This window comes from Dasypus novemcinctus, chromosome 2, assembly GCF_030445035.2.
Source record: "Dasypus novemcinctus isolate mDasNov1 chromosome 2, mDasNov1.1.hap2, whole genome shotgun sequence".
In the NCBI taxonomy this organism is placed as follows: Eukaryota; Metazoa; Chordata; class Mammalia; order Cingulata; family Dasypodidae; genus Dasypus; species Dasypus novemcinctus.
In genome coordinates, this window is record NC_080674.1 from 63098652 (window position 1) to 63125506 (window position 26855).

Consider the following 26855-nt stretch of genomic DNA (forward strand, 5'->3'; position numbering starts at 1 on the left):
GCACACCACGGATGGTGCTTAGATAAATGCAGACCTAGCATTTCTCTCCTGTGGAATTTACACAATTTTTTCAGGACAAATTTTCAATTAAGGTAAAGGTAAATAGATTATAGACATAGAATTTCTCCCATGTAGTTTGTCTCATTAGTCTATCTGAGTAGTGGATGAAGGCCTTCCCATGTGCATGTATTTATATTTTCAGTTCTCTCATGTTGTTTATTACATATGTGGCATTTATATCAAATCTCTCCAATATGAATTGGCTTAGACTGAATTGGTTTAGTTAGGTTAATGGAAAGCTCTATGAGACTGATTACGAACATATTGTTTCTTCAGTGTGTGAGCTCTCCAGTATACTTAAAGATTATCTCAAAGGCAGAAATCTCATACATATTCAAAGCATTAAAAAATATGTTGTCTCAGATCATCTATGGTGAGAACAGTGAATGCAGCCTTTCACGTATATGAGTTTGAGTTCTCTCATGCTGTCTAAAGTTATAAAACTAAATTAAAGTTTCACCACATGGATGATATCCTTATATTTTCTCTCTAGTGTGGGTCTTCTTATGTTGTTTAAGTTAATAATAGCAAATGAAGGCTTTCCTACATAAATGACTTTCATAGTTTCTTTCCAGAGTGAAGCCTTAATGTGTAAGTCTAGATCATTGAATAAAGGCTTTCCCACACAGATAACATTCATAGTGTTTCCATGCAGTGTGCTCCCTTATATCGTATAAGAACAGAACATTGTATGAATGCTTTCCCACATAGACGGCATTCATAGGGTCTCACCAGTATGAAATCTCTCAAATTATCTCAGAGAAGAATACACAGTTAAAGTGTTCCCACATAGGTTACTTCCATATGGTTTATCACAAGTGTGAGTTCTCTTCTGTCATCTAATGCTAGAACTTTCAGTGAAGGCTTTCCCACATAGATGAAATTCATAGGGTATCTGTCTCTCGAGTGTGAATTCTGTAAGGCCACCACTTTTAGTATAGTCTTTCCCATAGATGATATTCATAGAGTGTCTCTCCAGTAGGAAATCTCTCAAATTGTCTCAGGGAAGAATATACAGTGAAAGTGATCCCACATAGATTACTTTCATAGGGCCTATCTCATGTGTGAGTTTCCTCATGTTGCCTCAGTGAAAAACATACAATGAAGGTTTTCCCACATAGATGAGACTTACAGGATTTCTCTCCAGTGTGAGTTATCTCATGCCATCTAAGGTCAGAAAATTGAATGAAGGCTTTCCTACACTGATGATATTCATAGGTTTTTCTCTCCAGTGTGAGCTATCTCATGTTTTCTCAGGGTAGGACACACAGTGAAGGCTTTCCCACAAAGATGACATTCATAGGGTTTCTACCTTTCCCCATTGAGTACAATGTTGCTGCAGGTTTTTCATATATGCCTTTTTATCATATTGAAGAATGTTCCTTCTATACTATCTTTTGAAGTATTTTTATCAAAAAGGAGATGCTGGATTTTGTTGAATGCCTTTTCTGTGTCAGTTGAGATGATCATGTGGTTTTTTTCCTTCATTTTGTCAAAGTAGTACATTACATTGATTGATTTTCTTATGTTGAACCAGCCTTGCATACCAAAAATCAATCCCACTTGAAGGTGATGTATAATTCTTTTAATATGCTGTTGGATTCCATTTCATCTAGGTTGTCTAGTTTATTGGCATACAGGTTCTCATAATATACACTTATGATTCTTTTTATTTCTGTGGGTTCAGTCGTAACTTCCCCCTTTTCATTTCTGATTGTATTTATTTGCAACTTCTCTCTTATTTTTCCTTGTTAATCTAGTTAGGGGTTTGTCAATTTTATTGATCTTCTCAAAGAACAAGCTTCTGGTTTTGTTGATTTTCTCTGTTGTTTTTCTGTTCTCAAGTTCATTTATATCTGCTCTAGTCTTTATTATTTTGTTCCTTCTGCTTGTTTTGGGATTGGTTTGTTGTTCTCTTTCTATTTTCTCTAGTTGTTCAGTTAAATCCTTGAGTTTAACTCTTTCCTCTTGTTTAAAATAGGCTTTTAGGGCTAGAAAATTCCCTCTCAAGACTGCCTTCACTCTATCCCATAAGTTTTAGTAAGTTGTGCTCTCATTGTCATTTATCTCAATATATTTACTGATTATACCAGTTTGATAATGTTTATGAATTCCAAAAATAGCTATTGGATTATGTTTGTAAACTGGTGGATTCCTCTGGGCCTATTAGATTGGATTGGAATTAGAGGTTTCACTTTTACTTTATTAAATAATGATTAAGGCTTTGATTGGGCCACATCAAGTAAGGCATTGAGTCCCCGCCACCAAGGGGGCAAGGACTCACAGAGAAAATGACATGGCAGAGGAGAAAGTTAAGAGTTTTGATCCTGGAGCCCAGGAAGTAAGCACTCAGAGAAGCAGATATGTGAGGAAAGAGAGAAGGATCCATTAGACATGGCAGAGGTGCAGGAAGAGAGATGAGCTGTTCCCGACAGTTTACAGCTGGCCTTGTGGTAATGGCAAAGAAGCTGAGTCCTTAGAGAAATGAGCCCCAGGAGAGAGACAAGACTTGTCCCAGCCTGTGGCTAAGATTGGAAGAAGCTGGGACCATGGAGCCTTGGGAGGAGGAGGAAGTCTGAACCCTTGAAGACATGGCCCACCATCTTACGTCAACACGTGCAAACAGACTCTGGGTGAAAAAGTACCTCTTATAATACCTTGAGTTGGACTCTTTAAGGTCTTGTGACTCTAAGCTTCTACCCCAAATAAATACCCTTTGTAAAAACTAACTGATTTCTGGTATTTTGCATTAGTATCCTTTGGCTAATACATTGATTTCACTTGCAATTTCTTCTATGACCCACTGATTATTTAGCAGTGTGTTTAGGAGTGAGCCTCCAAACATTTGAGAATTTACTTTTTTCCTCTCTTATTGATTTCCAATTTCATTCCATTATGATCTGAGAAGGTGCTTTGTATAATTTCTGTCTTTTTGTATTTATTGAGAGCCACATTGTGCCCTAACATGTGGCACCTTTCTCCTGGAGAAAGATCCAAGGGCACTTGATAAGAATGTATAAACTGCTGTTTATATTTGTTAGGTCTAATTCACTTAACATATTATTCAAGTTCTCTGTTTCCTTGCTGATCTTCTGTCTAGTTGTTCTATCTAATGATAGATAAGTGGGGTGTTGTATGATGTAAGTGGGGTGTTGAAGTCTCCAACAATTATTGTAGAGATATCTATTTCTCCCTTCATTTTTGCCAGAGTTTGTCTCATATATTATGGGCACCCTTGTTATATGCATAGCTATTTATGACTTATAGTTTCCTGCTGAATTGTCCCTTTTAGTAATATATAATGGCATTTTGTATCTCTTGTAGCTTTTTTGCATTTAAAGTCTGTTTTGTCTGATATTAGTATAGCTACCCCTACTCTTTTGTGGTTATTATTTGTATGGAGTATCTTTTTCTAACCTTTCACTTTCAGTCGGTTTGTATCCCTGGGTCTAAGGTGAGTAAGTAAGCAGGATATGGATGGCTCATGGTTTTTTATCCATTCTGTCAGCCTGTGTCTTTTGATTGGGGAGTTTAATCCATTTAATTCAACGGTATTACTGTAAATGTACTATTTACTTCCACCATTTTATTCTTTGGTTTTCATATGTCATATCATATTTTTGTCTTTTTACTCTTTTGGTTATCCTTTCAGCTATTCTTTCTTCTATACTCTCCTCCAAGCCTCTCTCCTGTCTTTTTATTTCCGTTTCTAAGACTTCTTTTAATATCCCCTGCATAGGTGAATTTTTTTTTGCAAACACCCTTAGTTTCTGTTTGTTTGTGAATATTTTATTCTCACCTTCATATTTGAAGAATTATTTTGCTGGATAAAGAATTCTCAGCTGGCAGTTTCCTCTTTCAGGATCCTAATTGAATCATATCACTTTCTTCTCACCATCATGGTTTCTGAAGAGAAATTCTGAAGAGAAATTCATGCTAAGTCTTACTGGGCTCCCTTGCGTGTGATGATTTGCTTCTCCCTTGTTGCTCTGAGAATTTTCTCTTCCTCTTTGACATTTGACATTCTGAGTAGTATGTGTCTTGGAGTGGGTTATTCGAATTTATTCTGATTGGGGTATGGTGCCCTTCTTGGACTTGTAAATTCATTTATTTCATGAGAGTTGGGAAATGAAATTTTCAGCTATCATTTCCTCAAATATTCTTTCTGCCCCTTTTCCCTTCTCTTCTAATAGAACTCCCATGACACATATGTTGTTGTGTTTCATGTTGTCATTCAACTCTCTGAGCCCCTGCTCAATTTTTTCCATTCTTTTCTCTCTCTGTTCTTTCTCTTTTAGTATTTCACCTATTCTGTCTTTGATATCAATTGTTCTTTCTTCCATCATTTTGAATCTGCTGTTGTATGCCACTAGTGTATTTTTTATCTCACCTATTGTGTCTTTTGTTCCCATGAGCTCTGTTAATGTCTGTTCAGGATTTCAAATTATTCTTTGCACTCACTCAATGTCTTCTTGATGTAATTTATCTCTTTAGCCATATTGTTTTTCAACTCATTGATTTGATTTTTAAATTTGTATGCATCTTGCTAATTAGTTTTCTCAAACCCTGCATCTCTTCTGGGGCTGTGATATATCCTTTTCTTGGGTCATGTTTTCCATTTTCTTAGTATGGCTCATAATTTTTTGCTGATGTCTAGGTATCTCATTAGATTGTAGTTTACTCAGATGTTCAATTTCTTTCTCTTTTGTAGGGATTCAGTGGCAGGAGGCTGTGTTTGATTCTTGGCTTGACCGTAATTGTTGGGATTGTCCCTGTTACTTGCTCAAAACAGGGCTCTGGACCCAGTAATTGGTTGCAGACCCACTTCCTAGTGCTTTGGGGAGGGAAGCATTAATGGTAGGAAAAAACTTCTCTTACTTAATTTTCTCATGCACACTTCCTTGGTCTGCCAGCAGATAGCAGTCTTTGCCAGCTCTCAGTTCAATGCCTGGTCAGAGTGTATTTGTTGCAAAACAGACCAGATCTATATGACAGAGCTTTCTTCCTGGAGGCTAAAAGCCTTGTAATTCAAACTTTCTCAGAGAGGAAGTCTTCTCTGGCAGCCCCCTCCCTTTTCCTAGGCAGGAAATATTTCCACTCCACCCTGAGTCCTCAACAATTAGTCCCAGTTAGTAGAGAAGGAGATTGGGAGGGTTATATAACTTTAGCCCCTTGCTGGCTCCCAAAGCAAACAATGGCACAGCCCTGCCAGGCCTGGAAGGGCTCTTGGGACACAGCAATCCAAATTTGTGAGTCAAAAGTTGAGTCAGCCTTAGGCTGTGTCCCTCTCTCTCCCCATTCCTGGGATGGTGGGTTCCTGGAGCCCCCTTTGTCTGTAGCCACAGGCCCAGGGAATTCTGAAGTGTCTTTAATGTGGGGGAGGGTGTCAGCAGCAGCAGCCACTGGTTTCAATTCTCAGTTCTGTCATCATGATTCCCTTCCTTTGTCCCTTTCTCCTCTGGGTGGTGTCCAGCCTTCACCTGTATCCTAAACCCTAGAACATCTTTTTCCAGGCTGTTTCAGCCTATCCTCTAGCTATTTTTCTGGAGGAGAAGAGAGTCCCATGTCTTTCTAGTCTACCATCTTCCCAGAATATCTTGAATAGGAGATTTCTGAAAATATTACCACAAGATAACTTGTAATATGTTTACTAATAAGACAGTCTTAAATTCTACTAAAGATTCTGTTTTTGTGGAAATTTATACCTTAGCAACTTCAACCTTTGCCATGAACTCAACCAAAGCAGAAAAAATTCAAACCCGGCATGAGATCCATTTATTGTATCAACAACTCAAGTTGCAGGACACATGAAAGTGACAATGTCATATGGAGCTCAGGATAATACTGACATCCATAAATGCCGTGGCACTTGTATTAGTTGGGATTTTTGTGTGCAGGAAGAAGAAAATCCAACTTAAAGTAGGTGAAATAGTGAAATGAATTTGTGGAGTGTGTTGTTGAAAAATTCAAAGGTAGGGAAGCGGACTTGGCCCAGCGGTTAGGACGTCGGTCTACCACATGGGAGGTCCGCGGTTCACCCCCGGGGCCTCCTTGACCCGTGTGGAGCTGGCCCATGCGCAGTGCTGATGCGCGCAAGGAGTGCCCTGCCACGCAGGGGTTTCCCCGCATAGGGGAGTCCCATGCGCAAGGAGTGTGCCCCATAAGGAGAGCCACCCAGTGCAAAAGAAAGTGCAGCCTGCCCAAGAATTGTTGCCGCACACACGGAGAGCTGATACAACAAGATGACGCAACCAGAAGAAACACAGATTCCCGTGCCACTGACAACAACAACAATCAAAGGTAGACCTGACTTTAGAAGAGCTTTCAGTCAACTCAATGGCTTAAGAATTACTTTCTCCCTCCCAATTTTTTAACTCTGCTATTTCAATGTTGACTCCATTTTCACCAGGCCCTCTGTGGTCACAAGATGACTGCCAACAACTTCTAAGTTACTTTTTTCCTGGTCTGTTTTCTAGCAGAAAAGATGGAGCTTATATCCCTAACAACTCAAATAAATTTCCTAACAATTCAAACCAATTCTGAGAATTGAGATTTTTTGTACCTTATTGGCCTGGAGTGGGTCATGATTCCATCTATGAACCCATCATGGGACCAGGAAGATGAAATACACTGATTGGCTTCAGCCAATCAGGGTCTTCCTTTGGAGCTGTTGGAGGAAGGATTGATCCCACCCCAAACATTTAATTGAGAAATTCAAGGTACTACAAGGAAGAAAGAACAGATACTGGAAAGGCAACAACAAATGTTCATCACAGTACAAATGCCAAATGATTGACTTGGGCTTTCTACTAGGATAAAATACAAAGTGAAGTATGACTCCAAATAATTTAGTTTTTGCTTTCTATTGTATGAATTTGAACTCTTAAAGAGGTTCGGGGTGAACACAGACTTTATTTAACTTTGAGTGCTGGTAGGTAATTTTTTACAGGTATTAAACATGATAGTAAAATTTCATGGTTCCACCACTTCATATCACTAGAGCACTGGATTTCAACAAAATCTTGTCATCTGAAGGTATATTATTTAATATCTTTCTCTAATTTATCAGTTACCTATACACACTTTGGATTCCACCTTGCCTTGTTTTTGCTTCCCAAACTACTGTTATAATGATGCCACTATACAATACTTCCTACTTTGTGTAATTGTATACTAGAAAACTCCAACATTTGGTAATAACAGTCTTCTCAATTTTTAAGAATCACAGCAATGTACACATCATTCTCCTTTTTCCTCAATGTTTAATAAATAATCATTCCTGATATCTCCTATGTCTATCTGTCCTTTCTCCTCTCCCACTGCCACCTCACTAATCCAAACTTGAATAATTTCATTTCTAGATTTCTCATGAGTCTCCTAGCTAACTGTCCTGCACAAGACTCTCCTCCTTCCAGTCTAGTTGGCATAATACTTCTAGACTAATATTCTTTATATAATTATAGCAACTATTTATCAAGTGCCTACTTTGTGCCAGGTACTTTATTGTTCATATCTCATTTTATTTAATCAGAATAAAACCTCTATGACATAGGTATTATCCCCCATTTTACTGATGAGAAAATTGAGGCTCAGAAAACTTAGTAACTTGTCCAAGGCCACACATATAAGCAGCAGCAAAACTAGTATTGAAATCAAGTCAGTCAAAGCCTGTGCTTCTTCCATCACATCATAGTATTGCTCTATTATTTCATGTCATGCTTGTGCTCAAAGTAAAGTGTTTCCCTATTGATTCCCCTTTGGAGGGTAAACATCTCTGCATGGCATTCAAAGGTTCCCCATAATTATATCCTACCTAAAGATTTCTCTAGTTACTCCCAACAAGTATATCTCTCGTCAGGTCTTTCTCTTCAAATTTCCTTCTGTAATGTGACCATGCTCATTAGCCCATTCTTTTTTTGAAAAAAATCTTGATTATAAAGATAATACATACTAGCTTACAGGTTAAACATTATAAAAGTGACTAAGGAAGAAAATGGAAGTCCACCATATGTGGAGTTAGGATGAAGGGTGGAATACAGGTCATGGATGTCTGGCTGCACATATTACTTTGTTAAAAAGAAATAGTGATTTTTACATTTTAACTGGGCTGTCCTAGATGGCATCAACAGGGCTGTACCAAAATGGCCATGTAAAAATATCCTACTTCTGTTTTTTCTTGCCTTTTTTGCTCTCTTTTCTGTTCTCTGCCTTTTTAGATCGCAGTGATCTTACAGGGCCTAGTCGAAGTCACACCTCAAGATGCATAATTTAGCACTAGGAAAGCTTCCCTAGCTGCTCTAATTCTTATCGATTTTCCTCTACTCTCTACGTAAATTGCATGCCACAAAATTTAGCATTTAATTACATATTGTTTGTATTGTTTGCTATTGTTCCATGTGTGTTAGGACAGGGCACAAGTGTGGGTGGAATTGGATTATGGGGAGTTGAGCTAGGGTGTGGATTTATAGCCATGACTTGGTGCTGGGTGCAAGAGCAGGCGTGGGATTAGTCAGGCCTGGGAAATGATACAAAATTATGTTGTGAATTTAGAGCAAGGATCTGGAGCAAATACTGAAGAGGGTTTCTACGGGAGCTTGAAGTTAGAACAAGGCAGTAGATCAAAGCCAAGAATTTGGTCAGAGATCTGGAAATCCACAGGAATGAGAGAGGGTGTAGGAGGGCATGGATTCATAATATGAGTGATGTACTAGCTTGGTTTAAATACTGCGTGAAACATCATGGATATTTAACACCCAAAACATGGAAACAACACCAAAAATTGCTTGATTTTACCAAAATTGTGAATGTGGCTATCCTTCACCTCTGCAATTCCACTTCTAGGAAATTATTGTACAGAAATATTCAAAAACTATACAAAAATGTGTGTGTTCCACATTGTTGATAAGAGTAAATGACAAACTGAAAACAACCCAAATATCCATCTGTAAATGCTTGTTTGCTTATACTTTCTACTATTATCAACACATATTTTAAAAAGAAAGTCTCAGAACAGTATACAGTTTGATATCTTTAATTTTTTTTAAAGATTTCTTTCTTTCCTCCCCCGTCATTGTTTTTGTGTTCACTGTCTACTTTCTGTGTCCATTCACTGTGTGTTCTTCTGTGTCTGCTTGTCTTCTCCTTAGGTGGCACCAGGAACTGATCCTGGGAACTTCCAGACTAGGAGAGAGGCACTCAATCTCTTAAGCCACCTCAGCTCCCAGGCTTGCTGTGTCTCTTAACGTCTCTCCTCTGTGTCTCTTTTGGTTGTATCATCTTGCTGCGCAGCTCTCTGCGCAGGCCAGCTGGCCACACAGACCAGCTTGTCTTCACCAGGAGGCCCCAGGAATTGAACCCTGGGCCCTCTATATGGTAGATGGGAGCTCAATTGCTTGAGCTACATCCACTTCCCAACAGCACGATATCTTTAAAACAAAAATCATAATATACAGCATGGTATCTTTAAAACAAATATATAGTTATATATATTTAATGGAAATTTTAAGTAAGGTTTTCAAAGCATCAGCACCTGACTCTTTGTATCAAAATCACCTGATGTGCATATTTAAAAATACATATTCCTGACCATCACACTAGATCTACTAAATCAGAATCTCTGATGATGAGACCCAAGAATCTGTATAGCAATCAACCTACATGAATCTTGTTCCTAATAAAGTTTGAGAATACTGGCTTAATAAGGTACTTAATAGTGGCTACTCCCAGAGAGTGGGACTTGAAGGACAAGAATGGCTTATCATTTCATTTTATACTCTCCCCTCTATTCAAGAAAATTTTATAAGCATTGACTATATATGTAATAATCTATATCTACTAGAGATGTTTGCAGTTTAGAAGACTGAAGCATTAGATATCGATTTTCTAGGTAATATAAATGAGAACATACATACCAATTTAGCTTATTCTGGAGAAGAAAAGACTCTCAAATCAAAGACTACAAATCTGACAATATATAAATCAGAGATATCAATCTTTTCTTTTGTTTGTGTACCAGGTACTGTTCTGTGTGCTGAAGACAGTGAAAAAAAATAGACAATGTTCCTACCCTCAAGGAGCTTACTTTAGTGTTGGGGAGAAGAGCAGACAGTTAAAAAGTAAATAACTAAGCAAGGTAATTGCAGTTTGTGGTAAATAAAGAGTAAAATGTGATAGAAAGTAAAATGGGGTTGTGGTGGGGCACCAAGCATATACTTAAAAAAAAAAAAAAAAGGGAAACGGATGTGGCTCAACCAACTGGGCTCCTGTCTACCATATAGGAGGTCCAGGGTTCGATGCCCAGGGCCTCCTGGTGAGGGCAAGTTGGCCCACATGGTGAGCTGGCCCACACAGGAACATTGCCTCGTGCAGGAATGTCGCCCTGCGTGGGAATGCCACCCAGCACTGGAAAGCCGCCCTGTGCAGGAGTGCTGGCTGACACGGAGAGCTGGAACAGCAAGATGACACAACAAGAGACACAGAGGAGAGAAAATAAGAAGATGTAACGGAACAGGGTGTTGAGGTGGCACAAGAGAGTAATTGTCTCTTTCCCACTCCAGAAGGTCCTAGGATCAGTTCCTAGAGCCGCCTAATGAGAATACAAGCAGACATGGAAGAACACACAGTAAATGGGCACAGAGAGCAGACAACAAGGGGAATGGGGGGAAATGAGGGAGGGGGAATAAAATAAAAAATAAATCTTTAAAAAAAATTTTAAAAATAAAACTGAGTTATATCATTCATACATGAAAATACATAAACAATACATGTATAGTTAAATTTTTGAATTTACAAAACAAACATGGATATCATCATACAAGGCTCCTACATGTCTCCCCACTACCAACACCTTGCATTGTTGTGAAACATTTTTCACAAAATATGAAAGAACATTGTCAAAATATTACTACTAACTACAGCCCATATCTTACATTTAGTGTATTTCCCCCATCCCATTCAATTATTAACACCATATATTAGTATTATATATTCATTATTGTTAAGGAGAAAACGTTCTCATATTTGTCCTGTTAACCACAGTCCATCATCCACCACTGGATTTTCTGTGTTATACAGTCCCATGCTTTGTACAATCCATTCAAAGTGTATACTCAGTGGCTCTCATTTTCATCACAGAGCTGTACTGTCATCATGCCAGTTAATTTTAGAACGTTTTCATTATTCCAAAAGGAAAAAAGGAAGGACTTTTTGAGAAGGTTTTTGACTGACACTGGATAGATGAGAAGAGTCAGTCATATGAATAGTTGAGCAAGAGGGTCAGTTTTGATCTGGGGAGGAGCTTGCATATTTAAGGCAAAGAAAAGAACTCTGTTAATCTGGAGGAAAATGAGCTGGAGAATGGTACCACAGAAGACTGAAAAGGGAGGCCAGAGCTAAATCAGGAAAGTCAGTGATTGATTTAAAAAAGAAATGATAGTATCTCTTCTGCATTTTAAATTTCAACCCAAATTTAAATTTAAATTTCATACCCTTTGACCTGGTACTTCCCCTTATGAGTATGTGTCCTCAAGAAAAAAAGTTTTATAAAGCTGTTTATAATAGAGATTTTGTATCAGTAAAAAATTAAAGACATCATTAAAAATTATGTCTGTGGATTAAAACACATGTCAAAGAAGTCACAAGAAATAAAGTGAAGCAAAAAAACTATTTTGAGAGAACTAATCTAGAAAATAAAAAAGACTGCCATGTTTATAATATATCTGCACTGTTGTAAAATGTATTCTGTCCTATATATGCCCCATTGATGGTACATAAAATATATGTTCAATTTAAACAGGAATTCAAATAGTCATAAAAGATAAGTATGTACATTAACAAAGATTAGGGGAAAAGGGGATGTTTTGGAGTTAAATATTTATTGGGAACTTTGCTTTCTGTAAATTTGCTTAGATTCGTAACAAAAAATGAAGTGCCATCCTTTAACAATGAGATATATTTCACTGAAACTCCATTCTCTTTAGTATTGCTTAACTTGGAACTGAATACATTAAGTAGAAAACCAACACTAGTCATAGTTTTTATAAAACAATGAGGATACATAACACACTATCATTTATTTTGTTTTGCATGACTGATGTTCTGTGACAACTCTACATACAATACAGTTCAAGCTCCTGAAGTAATAAGAATTATTATAAGAAAAAAAAGTGGTTTTTAGTTTGGCTACATTACTAGAGATGGTGAAAAGAAAACTTCCTGTTATTTTTGAGTTCATACTTATCAAATTACTGAAAATTTGGTATAAAGGGAAACCTCTAGATGAGAGGAATTAGTCAAGTAAATTAAAAATAAAATTAAAGCAAACATTACTTTAACAAGTGTAAAGATTAAGATTAGAGACATCTCAGTGAAGACAATTATAACTAAATATGACACCATATTATTTGATATTTCTATATGGATCTAAGTCTAATATGGACCTTAAAGGCTTTATACACTGGCGTTCCATCAATGGCTTATCGTTAACTGTATCCTATGTGAAAGAATCATAATAAAGAAGGTGAGCTAGGAAGATAACCAATCAATGTCTATTTGGTGCCCAGCCCCTAAGCAACAAATGTACAGAAAATATTGTATTATGGGAATTCAGGGATAATCAATAGTTCTCACTCAGTGGTATACACATACACCTCAGAATCCCCTGATGAGTTTTTAATAAATAGACTACCCTGAGCTCTTTTTAAAAACTTATTCAGGTGTTTCTGGTGAGCATGGCTAGGTGAGAAGCACCCACATAGCACAGTGATTTTAGGTTGCATTTGAGTGGAAAAAACTCCATAAAAAGGGAATACTTCATCTTTGTCTTACCAGGTCAAAATGCTTTACAAAGGTAGAGAAGAAAGGAAAGGGCAAATCATGCCACGCACTGGGGCAAGATGTACCACACTAAGCAAAAACTAGAGGCAGGAATGGGCATGGCACCATTGGGGAGAGAGTAGATGGGCCATTCTGCAAAGAATTCAAGGCAAGTGAAGATGGTAGCTATACTGAATGTTGTAATTAGGAGGTAATTGTTGATTTTTAAAAATACAGTTCAGGTTGGGACAATGGATATTGGTGGTGGTAGCACAATATTGTGAATATAATACCACTGAATTGTACACTTGGATGTGGGTAAAATGGGAAATTTTCAGTTGTACATATTACAATAAAAGTTAAAAAAAAATACAATTTAGTAGATGATTGAATCTAGATTTAGGGGTAAAGAAAAGAATGGGTGATTGGACACCAAAGCACTGAGTATTTACAGAACTCATTTAAGAATTTGGCGGGGAAAGAAAAGCAAAAAATAGAGTGGAATTTAAAGAGGGAAAGGAGGATCAAGAGATTCTTTTTCAAGAGAACAGAACCTGAACATGTTTGCAGGCAGTGGAGAGAAATTCAACAGAGAAGAGAAAAAAGGGTATTTTAGAGAGAGGATGTAATTGGGATTTATATCTCCCAGGTGTTTTTAATATACTTAAGGCCTAAAATAAATTACAGTGTGATTACGCCAGTTTAATTAGAATTAAAATCTGAATGAAAATTGAAATCACCGACAACCAAAAAAGCTCTAAAAATGTCCAGGGCAGAAAGTGGACAATAAAGGCAAAGAAAGTTTTTGCTAGCCCTACCCATTTTCCCCTCTTAATCCTAGACCCATAAATTTTAAGGAAGTAATTCAGGATAGACCCAAAAATTGAATGGAAAAATTTCAAGTCAGAAGATATAGACAAGGAGGGATAATCTGAGCCTGGCCTCCAATCTCACTAGTTTAACAGCCTGTTTCTTGGAGAAACCACTTAAGGTTTATGTACAGATGACCGGAAAGCAGAAAGAAAAAAAAAGGGGGTGGTGGTGGCATATAAAGTGATTGGCTGGATTACAATAAATTGGATGATTTATTCATTTAGAATTGATAAAATAAGCCAATCGCAGCCATAGGACATAACCTGATAGAAAAGGTCCTTGAGCAAGACTATTCTATCAGCGAAGGGTAAGATGGACTGGATTGGGTAAAATACAGGCAGATCAGTAAAGCTCTTGCTATCTTGATATGAGGTGGTAAGGGCAAGGGTCAAATTGGTAATTGTTCATTTTTTTACCACTGGATATAAAATTCTAACAATGATTTAGGTGTTGAAGAGTATGGGACTATTTTTTATAGGATGTATTACTTTATTTTTACCTTATACTTAATAAATATCAAAGCACTGTCACCTTTTATTGTTTGACACTTAAAAAACCTTTGTGCAGTTGAGAGAATGGAAGTTAACAGGTTGATCAAGAGGTAAGCAAACTAGATACAGAGTAGTTTACCAAGTAAATTCATTCAAAAAATATTTACTAAGTTCCTACTATATGCCAGGCACTAATCTATTTAGGCTTATATATTGTGCTAATGCCTGAGCCAGAGTAAAAATCCTTGATCCAGTCATTTACCGATGATCTTCAGGGGACCAGGTACATACAAAACCCATGATGCAAGTCTTGATAAATACATACGCTGAGTATATACATTAAACATAAGCCTTTAGGGATGATTTATAAGGGAAAGGTTTCTGTGTTTTTTACATTTGGCAAGTAGCAAGTCTCATACATTTTTATGGACCAGGGTGATGTATGTATTTTTAAATACCTTTGTATATGGATTAAAAGTTAAGACTTGCTAATTACATAACCGACAGGGAATAAAATGTGTGTCAGCAACCAGGTATAAAGCATAATATTTTATGAAACAATTTTAAATTTAATAGCTGTGAAGCTTGATTTCTTTGCATTCTTTAAAGAATTTGCAAGCCAATAAACAGATGCTTTAAACCTCAGTCATAGGGACATCAGAGAATGGGTTATACTAGACATGAGCTCGAAAGAGTTCAGATAAAACTTATTATAAAAGAAGTAAAAACTGAACCTTGGGACAAGAATACCTCCAATATGTTCAAGTTACAGATGGAGTCTAAGTCTTTTAACAATTTTTCTTAGGGTCTACTTGACTTCATTAGTTGAAAACTCTAGGCGTGTGCATATTTGCATATATATACACATATATATATATACGCCTTCATAGATATATCCAGTTTACAATTTTTGAATTTTGAAACTATTTTTAGCCGTTATTGCAGGGGGAGATTAATAAAGACTAGGGAAAGTAGGGCAGGAAAGTGCGTTTTCTTCACAAGTTTCAGTACTAGAAGCAAGAGTCACGCGTTCGGAGGTTTTTTTACAGTGCTGTAAACGCAGTTTCCATGATCCTTGTCCATATTGCCTTCCTGCTCTGCCAGGATGGAGAGTCTTGCTTTCTATGTTGCTAATGTAGTCAGACTAGTCAAGTGACTGCAGAAAAGGCTCATTCCTTAGTCAACCTGATGTGTCTGCCCTCTGTCATTGAGTCATAGCTCTTGGCTTTGCATCCAGGACAAGTAGGTCTTGAACCCTTGAGCAGATCCAGGACACAAGCATCTGATGCACTATAAATGAAGAGTCAAAGCCGCCCCTCCTCAGGGCTTCTTTTTTGAGCGTGATGAACCATGAATCAAGGCCTTGAAGAAGCGGATCTTCATTCCCGGTCTTAGGGTGGGTGACACCTTAAAGATGTTTCTTCCCATCCTCCCATAACTAGATAGGAAACCTGAGCCAGGTGTGCCTTGGGAGGGATACTTGGGCTAGGTACCCCTGAGTGTCAAACAGTGATGACTCCTTCAGATAAATCAACGAGTACGTGCTGTCAAGGCCCGGTGGCTAGACTCACACCTGAGCTCGGCCCGTGCTCCGTCCGAAAAGCCATGAAACCACCGGCCCTTAATCCATTTTCGCAGCTTCGCCAACTCATGGAAGCCAGAATAACATGAAGGGATCGGAGCGCGGGTTCTCGCCTCTTCCCGGCGGCGCGCTGAAATCAAACGCCACGCCGGCTCGTGGGGAGCCCGGCCGGTGCGCTCAGCTCCCTCGCGCGACTGAGACGCAGCCACTGCCCGCCAGCTCCCGCTCGCGAGCTGGGCGGGGCCGCCTTGAGGCAGCAGGGAAAGAGGAGAGGCGGAGGAAGAGACGCCGGAGGCGCGCTCTGCGCAGGCGCTTGGCACTCCCCTCCCCCCCGGCCCAGCGTCCGCTCCCGGGCGGGCGGCGCGGGCCCTCCCACTTTCCCCCGCGCCGCCTCACGGCCTCGGCCCTCGTTTCACCCCGACGCCCCGGCGTGCGTGTCTTCCCGCCGGCCTGTAGGCCGGCGCATCCGCCTGCTTCCCTGCCGCTGCTCCTCGCGGCCCCGGCTCGCGTTCACGCTGTCGCCCGGGCCAGCGCGGCCGCGGGCAACCGCTCCCCCTCCCACACCCACCCCGCCCCCTCCCCGCCTTTTCCGCCCTTCTGTCCCCCTCCCTCGGCCCGCTGCCGCTGCTCCCGATGAGGTGATGGCATCGGCCAACTTCGGCAAGATCCAGATCGGGATTTACGTTGAGATCAAGCGGAGCGATGGTGAGCTGTGCGGCGGGCCCGGCCAGCCCTTCCCGGCATTCGGGTTTGCACGGAGGGGACGCGGGCGCCTCATTGATTGCTCCGCCCGGCTGTGGGGGCAGGAAGGCGCGGGCCGCGGCGCTTTTGTGTGTGGCGTGTGTGCGAGTGTGCTGGTGAGGCCCGCCGCTGCAGTGCTGGAGGCGGGGAGGGGCCCCGAAGAGGGCTGCTGGGTCGGGGTCGCGGGGAAATGGGCTGCGGGGGTGGTCTCTGAGGGCTGCGGGCCGGCGCGCTGGAGGGTCTCCGAGCAGAGGCCACCAGACCAACCCGTTGGCTCTCCCGCGATGTTCATCTTCCCGGGCGATTCCATTCTGGGAGGGAGCGGGCTTCGTTAGGGTTGACCCTGCCGGTTTCACCCTGCCTTTTCATTTTACCGGCCTCATCGCTGACCGGATGTGGGCTGGGGGTGGCGGTGAAGACCAGTGATTTCAATATTTAGAGAACCGACTAATGGTTCGACCGAGATGGGGGGTGGGGGACAGACCAATACCGTTGGTTTAGACTGCTCTCTGGTTGTCAGGCCTCTTCGGCATTCGTTTCTGGACCAGGTTTCTTGTTTTTGCTAGACCCTTCCTTGGAAGAAGGATATGGAGAATGTTGTGTTCAGCCATGAACAAGGGTGGGGGAGCAGTGGGAAGACAGGGGGCGAACACAGTCGGTGCGAGGCATTTTGGAGAGGGTGGGGGTGGGCAACCGGATGTTGATATTTGCACACCCTCTGGAGAGGTAACTGAGAAAAGCGTGAGGAGAGGTGAAGACACATGCTTTTTCAAAAAGCCTCAGGCTTATATATCTTGCTGTCGATTCCTCTTGGGGAAAATGTACTTTTCTTCCTTGGGGTGAGGAGTGAGACAGTCAGATCTGGAAATAATGTATATCATAAGGGAGAAGATGCGTGAAGGAGATAGGTAAATTTTTATCTTCAGTTCGAGTATTGAATGGACTAGAGGTGTGCAGTATGCAGAACTGTGTGGTTTTTCCACCTGTCTATACCCATTCCTTTAATTTATAGTCCATTTATTTTCCCTTAGCCTAGGCAGTAGTAGCATTATCTCATCCACATTCTCTTGGTGTCTACCAAGTATGACCAAGTTACATGAAGATAATTTGCAGAAGACCCTATAAACGAATGATTTTTTTTCCCTTTAACGTATGCGAAGTGATTTGTATTTGCAGCTGGAAGAATCATTGTCCTGTATGTGAAAAGATAAATTATACCAGTTTGAGAATTGGGTGTTACTAGTAACACTAGTGGGGAAGAGATGTCTTCTTTACTCAAGTTAGGATTTCTTTATATTTTCTCTTCACTCTACTTTCCTGATAACAGTGCTGTTAATGTGATTTCTTTATTAGTTGAATATCAGTTTACTGTATACTAGCAAAAGAAGGATTTACATATTGTGTTTTAAACTCTGCAGTACATTTTTGGGTGCTTATATTTTTATATGCCTTTAATTACAATTATGGGGTGTCAGATATAAAATCTATTATCAGAAAAAAGTAGAATTCATATGACACTTGAGAGGTTGGTATATTTTTCAAGGCTTTTTTTTTTTTTCTGAGGCCACATCCTTTATTGAAGTATATTGGGCTTGAAGTCATTTTGGTTCTTCTGGGATTCTAGGATAGCAATTTCTAACACTCTTTGCCCCTTGAGCTTATACCAGAAATTCCCAGAAATATAAGAGCTTCCTGTTCTTACATATGTGCTAATACCCGAGGATCACATTTCAAAAGCAGTTTTCCTATAAGAAATAATGATAAAGGGTTTAGTCCCACTTGGCAATCATCACAAGGTATATTATCCTAAATTATAGCCATGTGATAGTATTGTGCATATAATTGTGGCTCATATGTATGATGGAATTGGTGGGAAGTAAAAGATCAGTAGAGATCTTGAAAAGAAGGGAATGATCATTTGCATTACATGGTTGTATTTCTCCGTAGGAATTGATTTCTCAGAGACTATTCTCAAGCTTTTCCTATTTTACTTTAATGAAGCTGTCTTGCTTCCTCCTACTTCTATAGCATCTCTGTATTGGATAAAACATAGTGGTTATTGTAACAAAAATAACCTTTGTAGTTGGATGAGCACTAATTTAATGCCTGAGACAATGGAAATCACATGCCTGAAGAAGTTCTGCTTGAGACTGCTATTAACTAGTGACTAGATGTTTTTCTGCATGCTTGCTATGACAAACCTTTTATCTGTTTCAGACCATGCTTTTCCGGTCAGTGGTGCTCATATATTAATTAAACATATTTCAAGGGCAAACAGGTAAACTGAGATGGGCTTATTCCTATCTTTCAAAATACTGCTCAAAAATTTATCCCATAAGTCTTTACTGATTCCTAAAACCAAATGGCCGTTCTGCCTTTGGATTTTCTTTTTTTTTTTTAAAGATTTATTTATTTTATTTAATTTCCCCCCCTCCCCTGGTTGTCTGTTCTTGGTGTCTATTTGCTGCATCTTGTTTCTTTGTCCGCTTCTGTTGTCGTCAGCGGCATGGGAAGTGTGGGCGGCGCCATTCCTGGGCAGGCTGCTCTTTCTTTTCACGCTGGGCGGCTCTCCTCACGGGCGCACTCCTTGCGCGTGGGGCTCCCCCACGCGGGGGACACCCTTGCGTGGCAGGGCACTCCTTGCGCACATCGGCACTGCGCATGGCCAGCTCCACACGGGTCAAGGAGGCCCGGGGTTTGAACCGCGGACCTCCCATATGGTAGACGGACGCCCTAACCACTGGGCCAAAGTCTGATTTTCTAAGTTACTCTGTATCACTCATGAGACAGCATATTTTCTTAAGTCTTAGTATTTGGGCACAGTTCTCTTAATATTTTCAAACCATGCTGGCGAAGGGATGATATAGAGAATGCAGTGGAAGGATAGTAGGCTACTTTACAGGAGCCCAAGTATTAGGAGATTAAAATACTTACTAATTTACTGTTAAATTCCCTGAATTCACATTTGTATATCCCCTATGTGCCTAGCAGAGTTCCGTGCTTATATATATATTTTTAACTTTTTATTTGGAAATAATTTCAAATTTACAGGACAGTCCCAAAAAATAATATAACCCCAATATAGAGAACTCCAACATACCTCCAGATCTTTCTACCCATCTATCTTCTGAACATTTGAGAGCAGCTTGCACATATCATAGTCCTTGAACACACGATACTTCCATGTACACTTTCTATGAACAAGGATATTCACTTACATAGTCACCTTAAGTGCAGTTATCAAGTTCAAGAAATTTAACATTGGTATAAAGCATACATTCTATATTCCAATTTTGTTTAATGTGATAATTCCGTTTTTATTTTTTATTAGGGAAGTTGTGAGCTTACAGAACAATCATGCATAATGTGCAGAATTCCCATATACAACCCCTCCATCAGTGCCTTACACTGTTGTGGAACATTTGTTACAGATTTTGGAAGAACGTGGTCAGACTGTTACCACTAACTATGGTCCATAGTGTATACTTGGTATATATTTTTCCATACACCCCCTATTATTAACACTATTGTGATAGTTCATGAGAGAACACTCTCATATCTAATAATGTCCTTTTTTTAAAAAAATTATTTATTTATTTATTTCTCCCCCCTTTCCCCGCTCCAGTTGTCTGTTTTCTGTGTCCATTTGCTGTGTGTTCTTCTGTGTCTGCTTGCATTCTTGTAAGCGGCACCGGGAATCTTTGTCTCTTTTTGTTGCATCATCTTGCTGTGTCAGCTCTCTGTGTGTGTGTCACCATTCTTGGGCAGGCTGCACTTTTTTTCACGTGGGACGGCTTTCCTTGTGGGTCGCACTCCTTGCACGTGGGGCTCCCCCACACAGGGGACACCCCTGCGTGGCAAGGCACTCCTTGCACGCATCAGCACTGCGCATGGGCCAGCTCCACATGGGTCAGGAGGCCCTAGGTTTGAACCCTGGACCTCCCATGTGGTAAGTGGATGCTCTTTCATGTGACCCAAATCCGCTTCCCTCTAATAATGTTCTTTTGAGCCTTTTCTTTTCCATTATTAGAGCCTAATCAGTATCGTGCATTGTGTTTAATTGTCATTATCTCTTTAGCTTATCTTTTTCTTTTTTTTAATTTGGAAACATGTACATCATAAGTCTTCCCACTTCCTCCCAAGCATACCATTCAGTGGTATTAATCACATTCACAATGTTGCATTACTCTCACCACCATCCATTACTAGAACTTTCCTTTCATCCCAGACAGAAAACCTACACTCATGCATTAACTCCCCATTGCCCCTGCTTCTCACCCGGGTAACCTGTATTCTTTCTGGCTCTATACGTTTGCGTATTTTCTTTGTGGTTACCATGGGGCTTAAATTTAACATTCTAGATCTAGAACATTGTTGTTGGCTTTGATTCCAACTTAACTTCAATAGCTTACATAAACTATGTTCCTGTATCACTCCGTTACCCACCTTTGTGTTATTCTTGTCACAAATTACATGATCTATACATTCTTAGTCCAAAACCATTGATTTATCTTTACATTTTATGCATTTGCCCTTTAGATTTTGTAGGAAGTAAAAAGTAGAGTTACAAATCAAAAACACAACACTACTGGTATTTATAGTTATCCATGTCATTGTCTTTACTGGAGATCTTTATTTCTTCCTGTGACTTCAGTCAATTGCCCAGTGCTCTTTTCTTTCAACCTGCATAATCCTTTAGCTTTCCTGCCGGGCAGGTTTAGTGGTGACAAAGTCCCTTAGCTTTTATTTATCTGGGAATGTCTTAATCCCTCCCTTGTTTTTGAGAGAACAGTTTGCCAGATATAGAATTCTTGGTTGGTTATTTTTTGCTTCCAACACTTTATTAGTTTTCCCACAACCTTGCCTCCACAGTTTCTGATGAGGCTCCACAGTTTCTGACGTTGCTTCTGTCTTGCAGCTTTCAGAATTCTCTTTATCTTTGGCATTTGACAGATTATAACATGGTAGAGTTTGGGTCTTTTTGGGTTTATTCTGTTTGGAGTTCTTTGAGCACCTTGAATGTGTATGTTCATGTCAGTAAATTTGAGAATATTCTTTTGAATATTCTTTCTGCCTTTTCTCTCTTCTCCTTTTGGGACTCCCACAATATATTGATTTTGTTTGATGCCCCACAGGTTCTCCAATCTCTGTTCATTTTCTTCATTCTTTTCTCTTTCAAATCAGACTGGATGATTTCAGTTTTCTTATCTTCAGGTTCAATGATCTTTCCTCAGCCAGCTCCAATCTGCTGTTGAATGCCTCTAGGGAAATTTTTATTTCTGTTACTGTCTTTAGCTCTGTTCGGTTCATTTTTATCATTTCACCTCTATTGATATTCTTTGTGTTCCTCTGCCATTTTCCTGATTTCCTTTAGTTTTATTTTCCATGTCTTCCTTTAGTTCTTTGAGCATACTTTTTTTTTCAAGTCTTTGTTTGGAATGTCCCAGAACTGATCCTTTTCATTGATGATTTATAATGCTTTAATCTCCTGTGCTGGGCCATCACTTCCTGTTTGTATGTTTTGTATTCTTTAGCTGGAACCTGGACATTTTGTTATTTTAATATATTATCACTGGAATTATAGATTTTGAGGCATCTGTTCCTTAAGCTTGTATCATCTAGTGTTATGACAGGGCTTTCCTTGAATGCCAGGAGCTAACAAAAAAAAAAGAAGGGAAGGGAGAGAGGGGAGAAAGAATAGGAAGGGAAAAAACAAAATGCCTTTCCAAATTTTTGCAAATTAACCTTTTGAAGAATTGATCCATTTAATGAATTAGAGAATAGCTCCAGGCCAACACTTGGGGACCTCCCTGGTCCTTTCTGCTCTTCTGTCTTGAGCATGCTCTTGAGCATGTCTGTTTGGCCTAGGAATTGCCCCATTTACACACTTCCAAATATCCCCCCTTCCTAGGAAACAGTTTCCTCATGGTCCAGGACACTGCACTGGAACTTAGGACCAGGGATCTGCCAGAGAGCCGTAAGACACTACACTGCCCTGTTACTGCAGTCTAGTTAAACAAGTTAACTCCATGAAACAATTTTAACAGTTATAACTGTTTCCTGGAGCTTTGAGAAAGATGTTTCTCCCAGTTATTGCTGGTTATTCCAAACTTCTGTGTTGAGACAGAGCCCTGAAGTGTCTCATTTTGCTTTCTTGATCCAGGCAGCTGCAAGTATTTTTTTAGTACATCGTCCATTATTGGAATTTTTTTTTTAACCATTATTTTGGTTAGCCATTCTGATGAACTCTTACCAGGAAGTGAAATCCTTCCATCCAGGCTTATTCTGTACTGTCCCTTCCTATCCTGGCCCCCTACTACCCAGTAGTTCCTTAGTTCAGATTCCCCAGAGTCCATTGAATAGCCTGCTGAGGCAAACCTGACTTTTTTGGTATTCTAAGCTTAGAAGTGACAGGAGCTTAGGTTAAATTCCTGAGAGTGCTCCTAACCCCAGGAGATAACCTGGTTTGAAATTGGACTGATTTCTGGAAATGGGCACTCATGGATAATTTATTTTCTTACATTTGTCTCCCTGTTACTTTTCTGATTCAATTCCTTTTTAGAGTCTGGTGACTCTAAAAACTACAGTCTTTCTGCTATATAGCTAGGTAGTCTTTTATTGAGAGATTTGAAAAAGCTTCAGTGTTTAGACATCATTTCTTTTAAAAATATTTTTTTTCTTTATTTTAGACATCATTTCTTGTTAGTTTGGGAGTAGCTGTGACTACCCTTGGAGACTGGGGAAGAAATGATATCTATTACCCTTTAGAGACTGGGGAAAAATGAGATACATTGTTGAATGTTTGAACATTACAGCTATGGTGGGAATGTTCTTCAGGGTCTCTTAGTCACGGTATTGATGTATATGGCCTGAAGGGAATAAACTAGAATGGTCTTTGGAGACAATCTAGTCCTCATTTTTACAAATGCACAGAGTCCAGATGACCATAAGCAACTTATGTAGACTCATAGAGCTTGTTAGTGGCAGTCAGGACCTTATCTTGTATAGGATAGACTATGGCAGTAAAGAGAATTCTCCATGATTTCAGAACCATTGCAGCTTTCTACAGCCCAATAAAAGTGTAGGAAATTCGGAGCGAAGGTGGCTCAAGCCATTGGGTGCCTCTCTCTTATATGGCAGGGCCCAGGTTTAATCCCTGGCTCTTGGTGCCTCTTAAAGAAAGTGCTGGCCTCCCACATACAAGGTCCCAGGTTTAATTCCTGGCTCCCATACGTCAGAAAAAAAAAAAGTTAACGTAGGGTTAACAATGTGATGATACATTATTTCATTTTGTGTAAATTTTCATTAGCCAAAGACCCTAATGATCATCAACTTGAATTTATTTAACTCTCTATTTGGAGTGAGGCATAGTATCCCTTATGTGTAATAAGCACTTAAAACATTCAATATGGGTAAGGATCTAAAGTCTATTCTCCTTTTCACTCAGGCACTATAATACCATCATTATTACTTTAGCCAAAAGAGGGGGAAGTGTGGGATGGAAGGAAAACCTAACTAATATTTGCCCATAGCTGGACCAGAAGAGTGAAAATTAGTTTTATTCACGGCTTAAAAATCATATCTGTTCTTAAGTTCAGAACCATGATCTAAGAACAAACACCTTAAAAAATCATGTTAGGTTACAAGACAGGGGTGTTAAAGGAAAGTAGGTGGTTGAATCCCAGAATTAAGCTTTGCAAAAGGTTAATATAGTATCAGTAAGTACTAATGGCTAGGAAGACGGGATCTGAATGATGTCTCAAGGAATCCTGTTCTGGATTTTCTACACTCTAGCCCTCATCTTTCTAATTATGACACAAAACAAGTTGCTATAACTTTTTCTCCAGAATTCCAAAACCTAGTTGATGGGAGCCAGTGTAGCTCAGTGGTTGAGTGCTGGCTTCCAACATACAAGGTCTTGGGTTCAATTCCCAGCCCTGGTACCTCAAAAAAAAATTAAGAATCTAATGACTAAAGTAATGATATAGATTCCTGGCTTTCTCTGGTAATTCTGAAATCAACAAGTGAATGACTATTGAAAAAGGCTTTAAATTCTTCAGTTGCTAAATCTTATATCAATTTCATCTCACCAGTGGTTTTTTTAATAGGATTATTTTTTTGAAGATTTATTTTTATTTATTTCTCTCTCCTCCCCTACCCCCTCACCCCCCCCCCCACCCCCGCCACCTGGTTGTCTGCTCCCTGTGTCCATTAGCTGTGCATTCCTCTGTGTCCACTTGCATTCTTGTCAGACGGCACCGGAAATCTGTGTCTCTTTTTGTTGTGTCATCTTGCTGCGTCAGCTCTCCATGTGTGCGGCACCACTCCTGGGCAGGCTGCGCTTTTCACATGGGGCGGCTGTCCTTGCAGGGCACACTCCTTGCACTTGGGGCACTCCTCCACAGGGGGATCCCCTGAGTGGCATAGCACTGCTTGTGTGTGGCAACACTGAGCATGGGCCAGCTCACCACACGGGCCAGGAGGCCCTGGGTATCAAATCCTGAACCTCCTATACGATAGGTGGACACTCTAGCAGTTGAGCCACATCTGCTTCCCTCACCAGTGGTTTTTAAACTTATCAGTTGTGGGCTTTCTGAACCTCTTTGGTAGTAGTAGAAAGAATCTTACTGCAGGGGATTTTATGTCTCAGGAAATCAAAGTAAAAAAAGTAGTGTATAACATCATCACCAGCAGCACTTGCCAGCCCTTAATGAGACAGCTAGTAATAAAGAGATTTAGGCTTTGGTCCATGCTACTGTGCCCCTTATTAACCATGATATCTTGGCAAACACTCAACCTCAAATTCTTAACCGGTGAAAACAATGAATCTCCCACCTTTTTACCCTGCTTACCTCATAGGGTTTCTGTGAGGAACGAATTAGACAAGATGTTTGAAAACACTTGGAAAACTATGAGGACCCAACAAATAACTTAGATGAAACCATTATCATACCAGTCACCATGCAAAAGGAAATTATTAATTCACAGATTCCCCCATCTAAACCCCCATAATCAGAGCCACATAATTGTACCTAAAGATTAAGATCACCTAAATTCACACACTCCCTTCCCCAAAAGCTTATTTAATGACTTGTATTAAAATGAAATAGAAGAATAAATTGGCAAAGTACACAGAGAAGTAAGCCATTTAAAATATTTTCTAAAGATTGCTTGCCCTAAACGTCAAAGTTCTTAACTGATGAGTCCTTTGAAATCTTTTATTTCCCCTGAATTTCAGGTGCTAATAAAAAACACCCTTTTCTTTAATAAAGGTTCATTTATAAATGTTAAAAAAAAAAACAAAAACACCCTTTTAACCAAAATTTAATTTAGTTAAAAAAACAGGAATTCCTTTGACAATTCTAAAAAAGATATTCTTGGTTTTGTGACCTTTTGGTCACAGATCACATATCACTTTCTACCAGGGATCGTTCCAGTGGAACTCTATGATACTCCTCTCTAGTGGTTATCCCAAAAGAAGCAATTTCCTATACTTTTTTTTTTAGAATTATTTTCTTTATTTCCTCCCCCTCCCCAACCATTGTTGTGTTGTCTGCTTGCTGTCTGCTCTTTGTGTCTGTTTGTTGTGTGCTTTTACTTCTAGTCCTCCCCTAAAGCTATTTTTCTCACTGCAATAAAGCCCACAGTTCAAATAGACATCCACTTGGAATGGGGAGGTGGGGTGTGGATTTTGGTGTGTAAACCTTAAATGATTGTGGCATATATCAGTATCTCATATTGCTCTATTTTCTTACTGCAGATTTCTTTAAATATACTTTCATTAACAGCTTACTGTATGTCAGAAATAGAAAACTCTATGTTGGAGATAGAAAAAAAAATAAGGCACACATAATTCCTGCTCTCACAACAAATAAATGGTTGATACAGAATATGAATACCTTTTAATCTCTGTTTTGATGTCTAAACGAATAAGGTTTATTCGGTTTTGAATTTTTGTCACGTCAGCCCCCGAGGGCAGGTTTCTCTCTAGATATCCTGGCTTGGGGTGTATGCAAACCCAGGAACTGGGGAAGCAGAGCATGAAAACAGAAGTAGAGCCAGCTACTGATGCTTATATGTAATTTGGGAACAACTTCCTCCACGTAATATGACCAAAGGACTGTAAGAGTCAGATCCATTTCCCCCACCCCCACCCCACCATTCCCAGGCTGTATTTTATTTTTTTTAGAAAGACTCTTCTCCAGGATTTTATTTGTCTGGGCATTAGTTTTAACCAGATTTTACCCACATAAAATGTTTAGAGGATAGAGAGGATCATTTGGGGGCATACTTAA

General features: G+C 39.6%; 1 protein-coding gene across 6 annotated transcripts in view; it reads left to right on the forward strand.

Moving 5' to 3' along the window:
- Positions 1-16103: 16103 nt before the first annotated feature.
- The window catches only part of KIF2A (kinesin family member 2A), an 85355-nt gene continuing 74603 nt past the window's right edge, over positions 16104-26855 (forward strand). For 2 of the 6 annotated variants that reach the window (XM_004448671.5, XM_004448674.5), the window contains exon 1: positions 16104-16524. In XM_004448671.5, coding sequence (XP_004448728.1) covers positions 16461-16524 — 64 coding nt within the window. In that variant the 5' untranslated portion in view covers positions 16104-16460. Of the gene's footprint in view, positions 16677-26855 lie in introns of all 6 variants that reach the window. The other 4 variants (XM_004448675.5, XM_058309276.2, XM_058309278.2 and 1 more) reach the window with 4 other exon arrangements.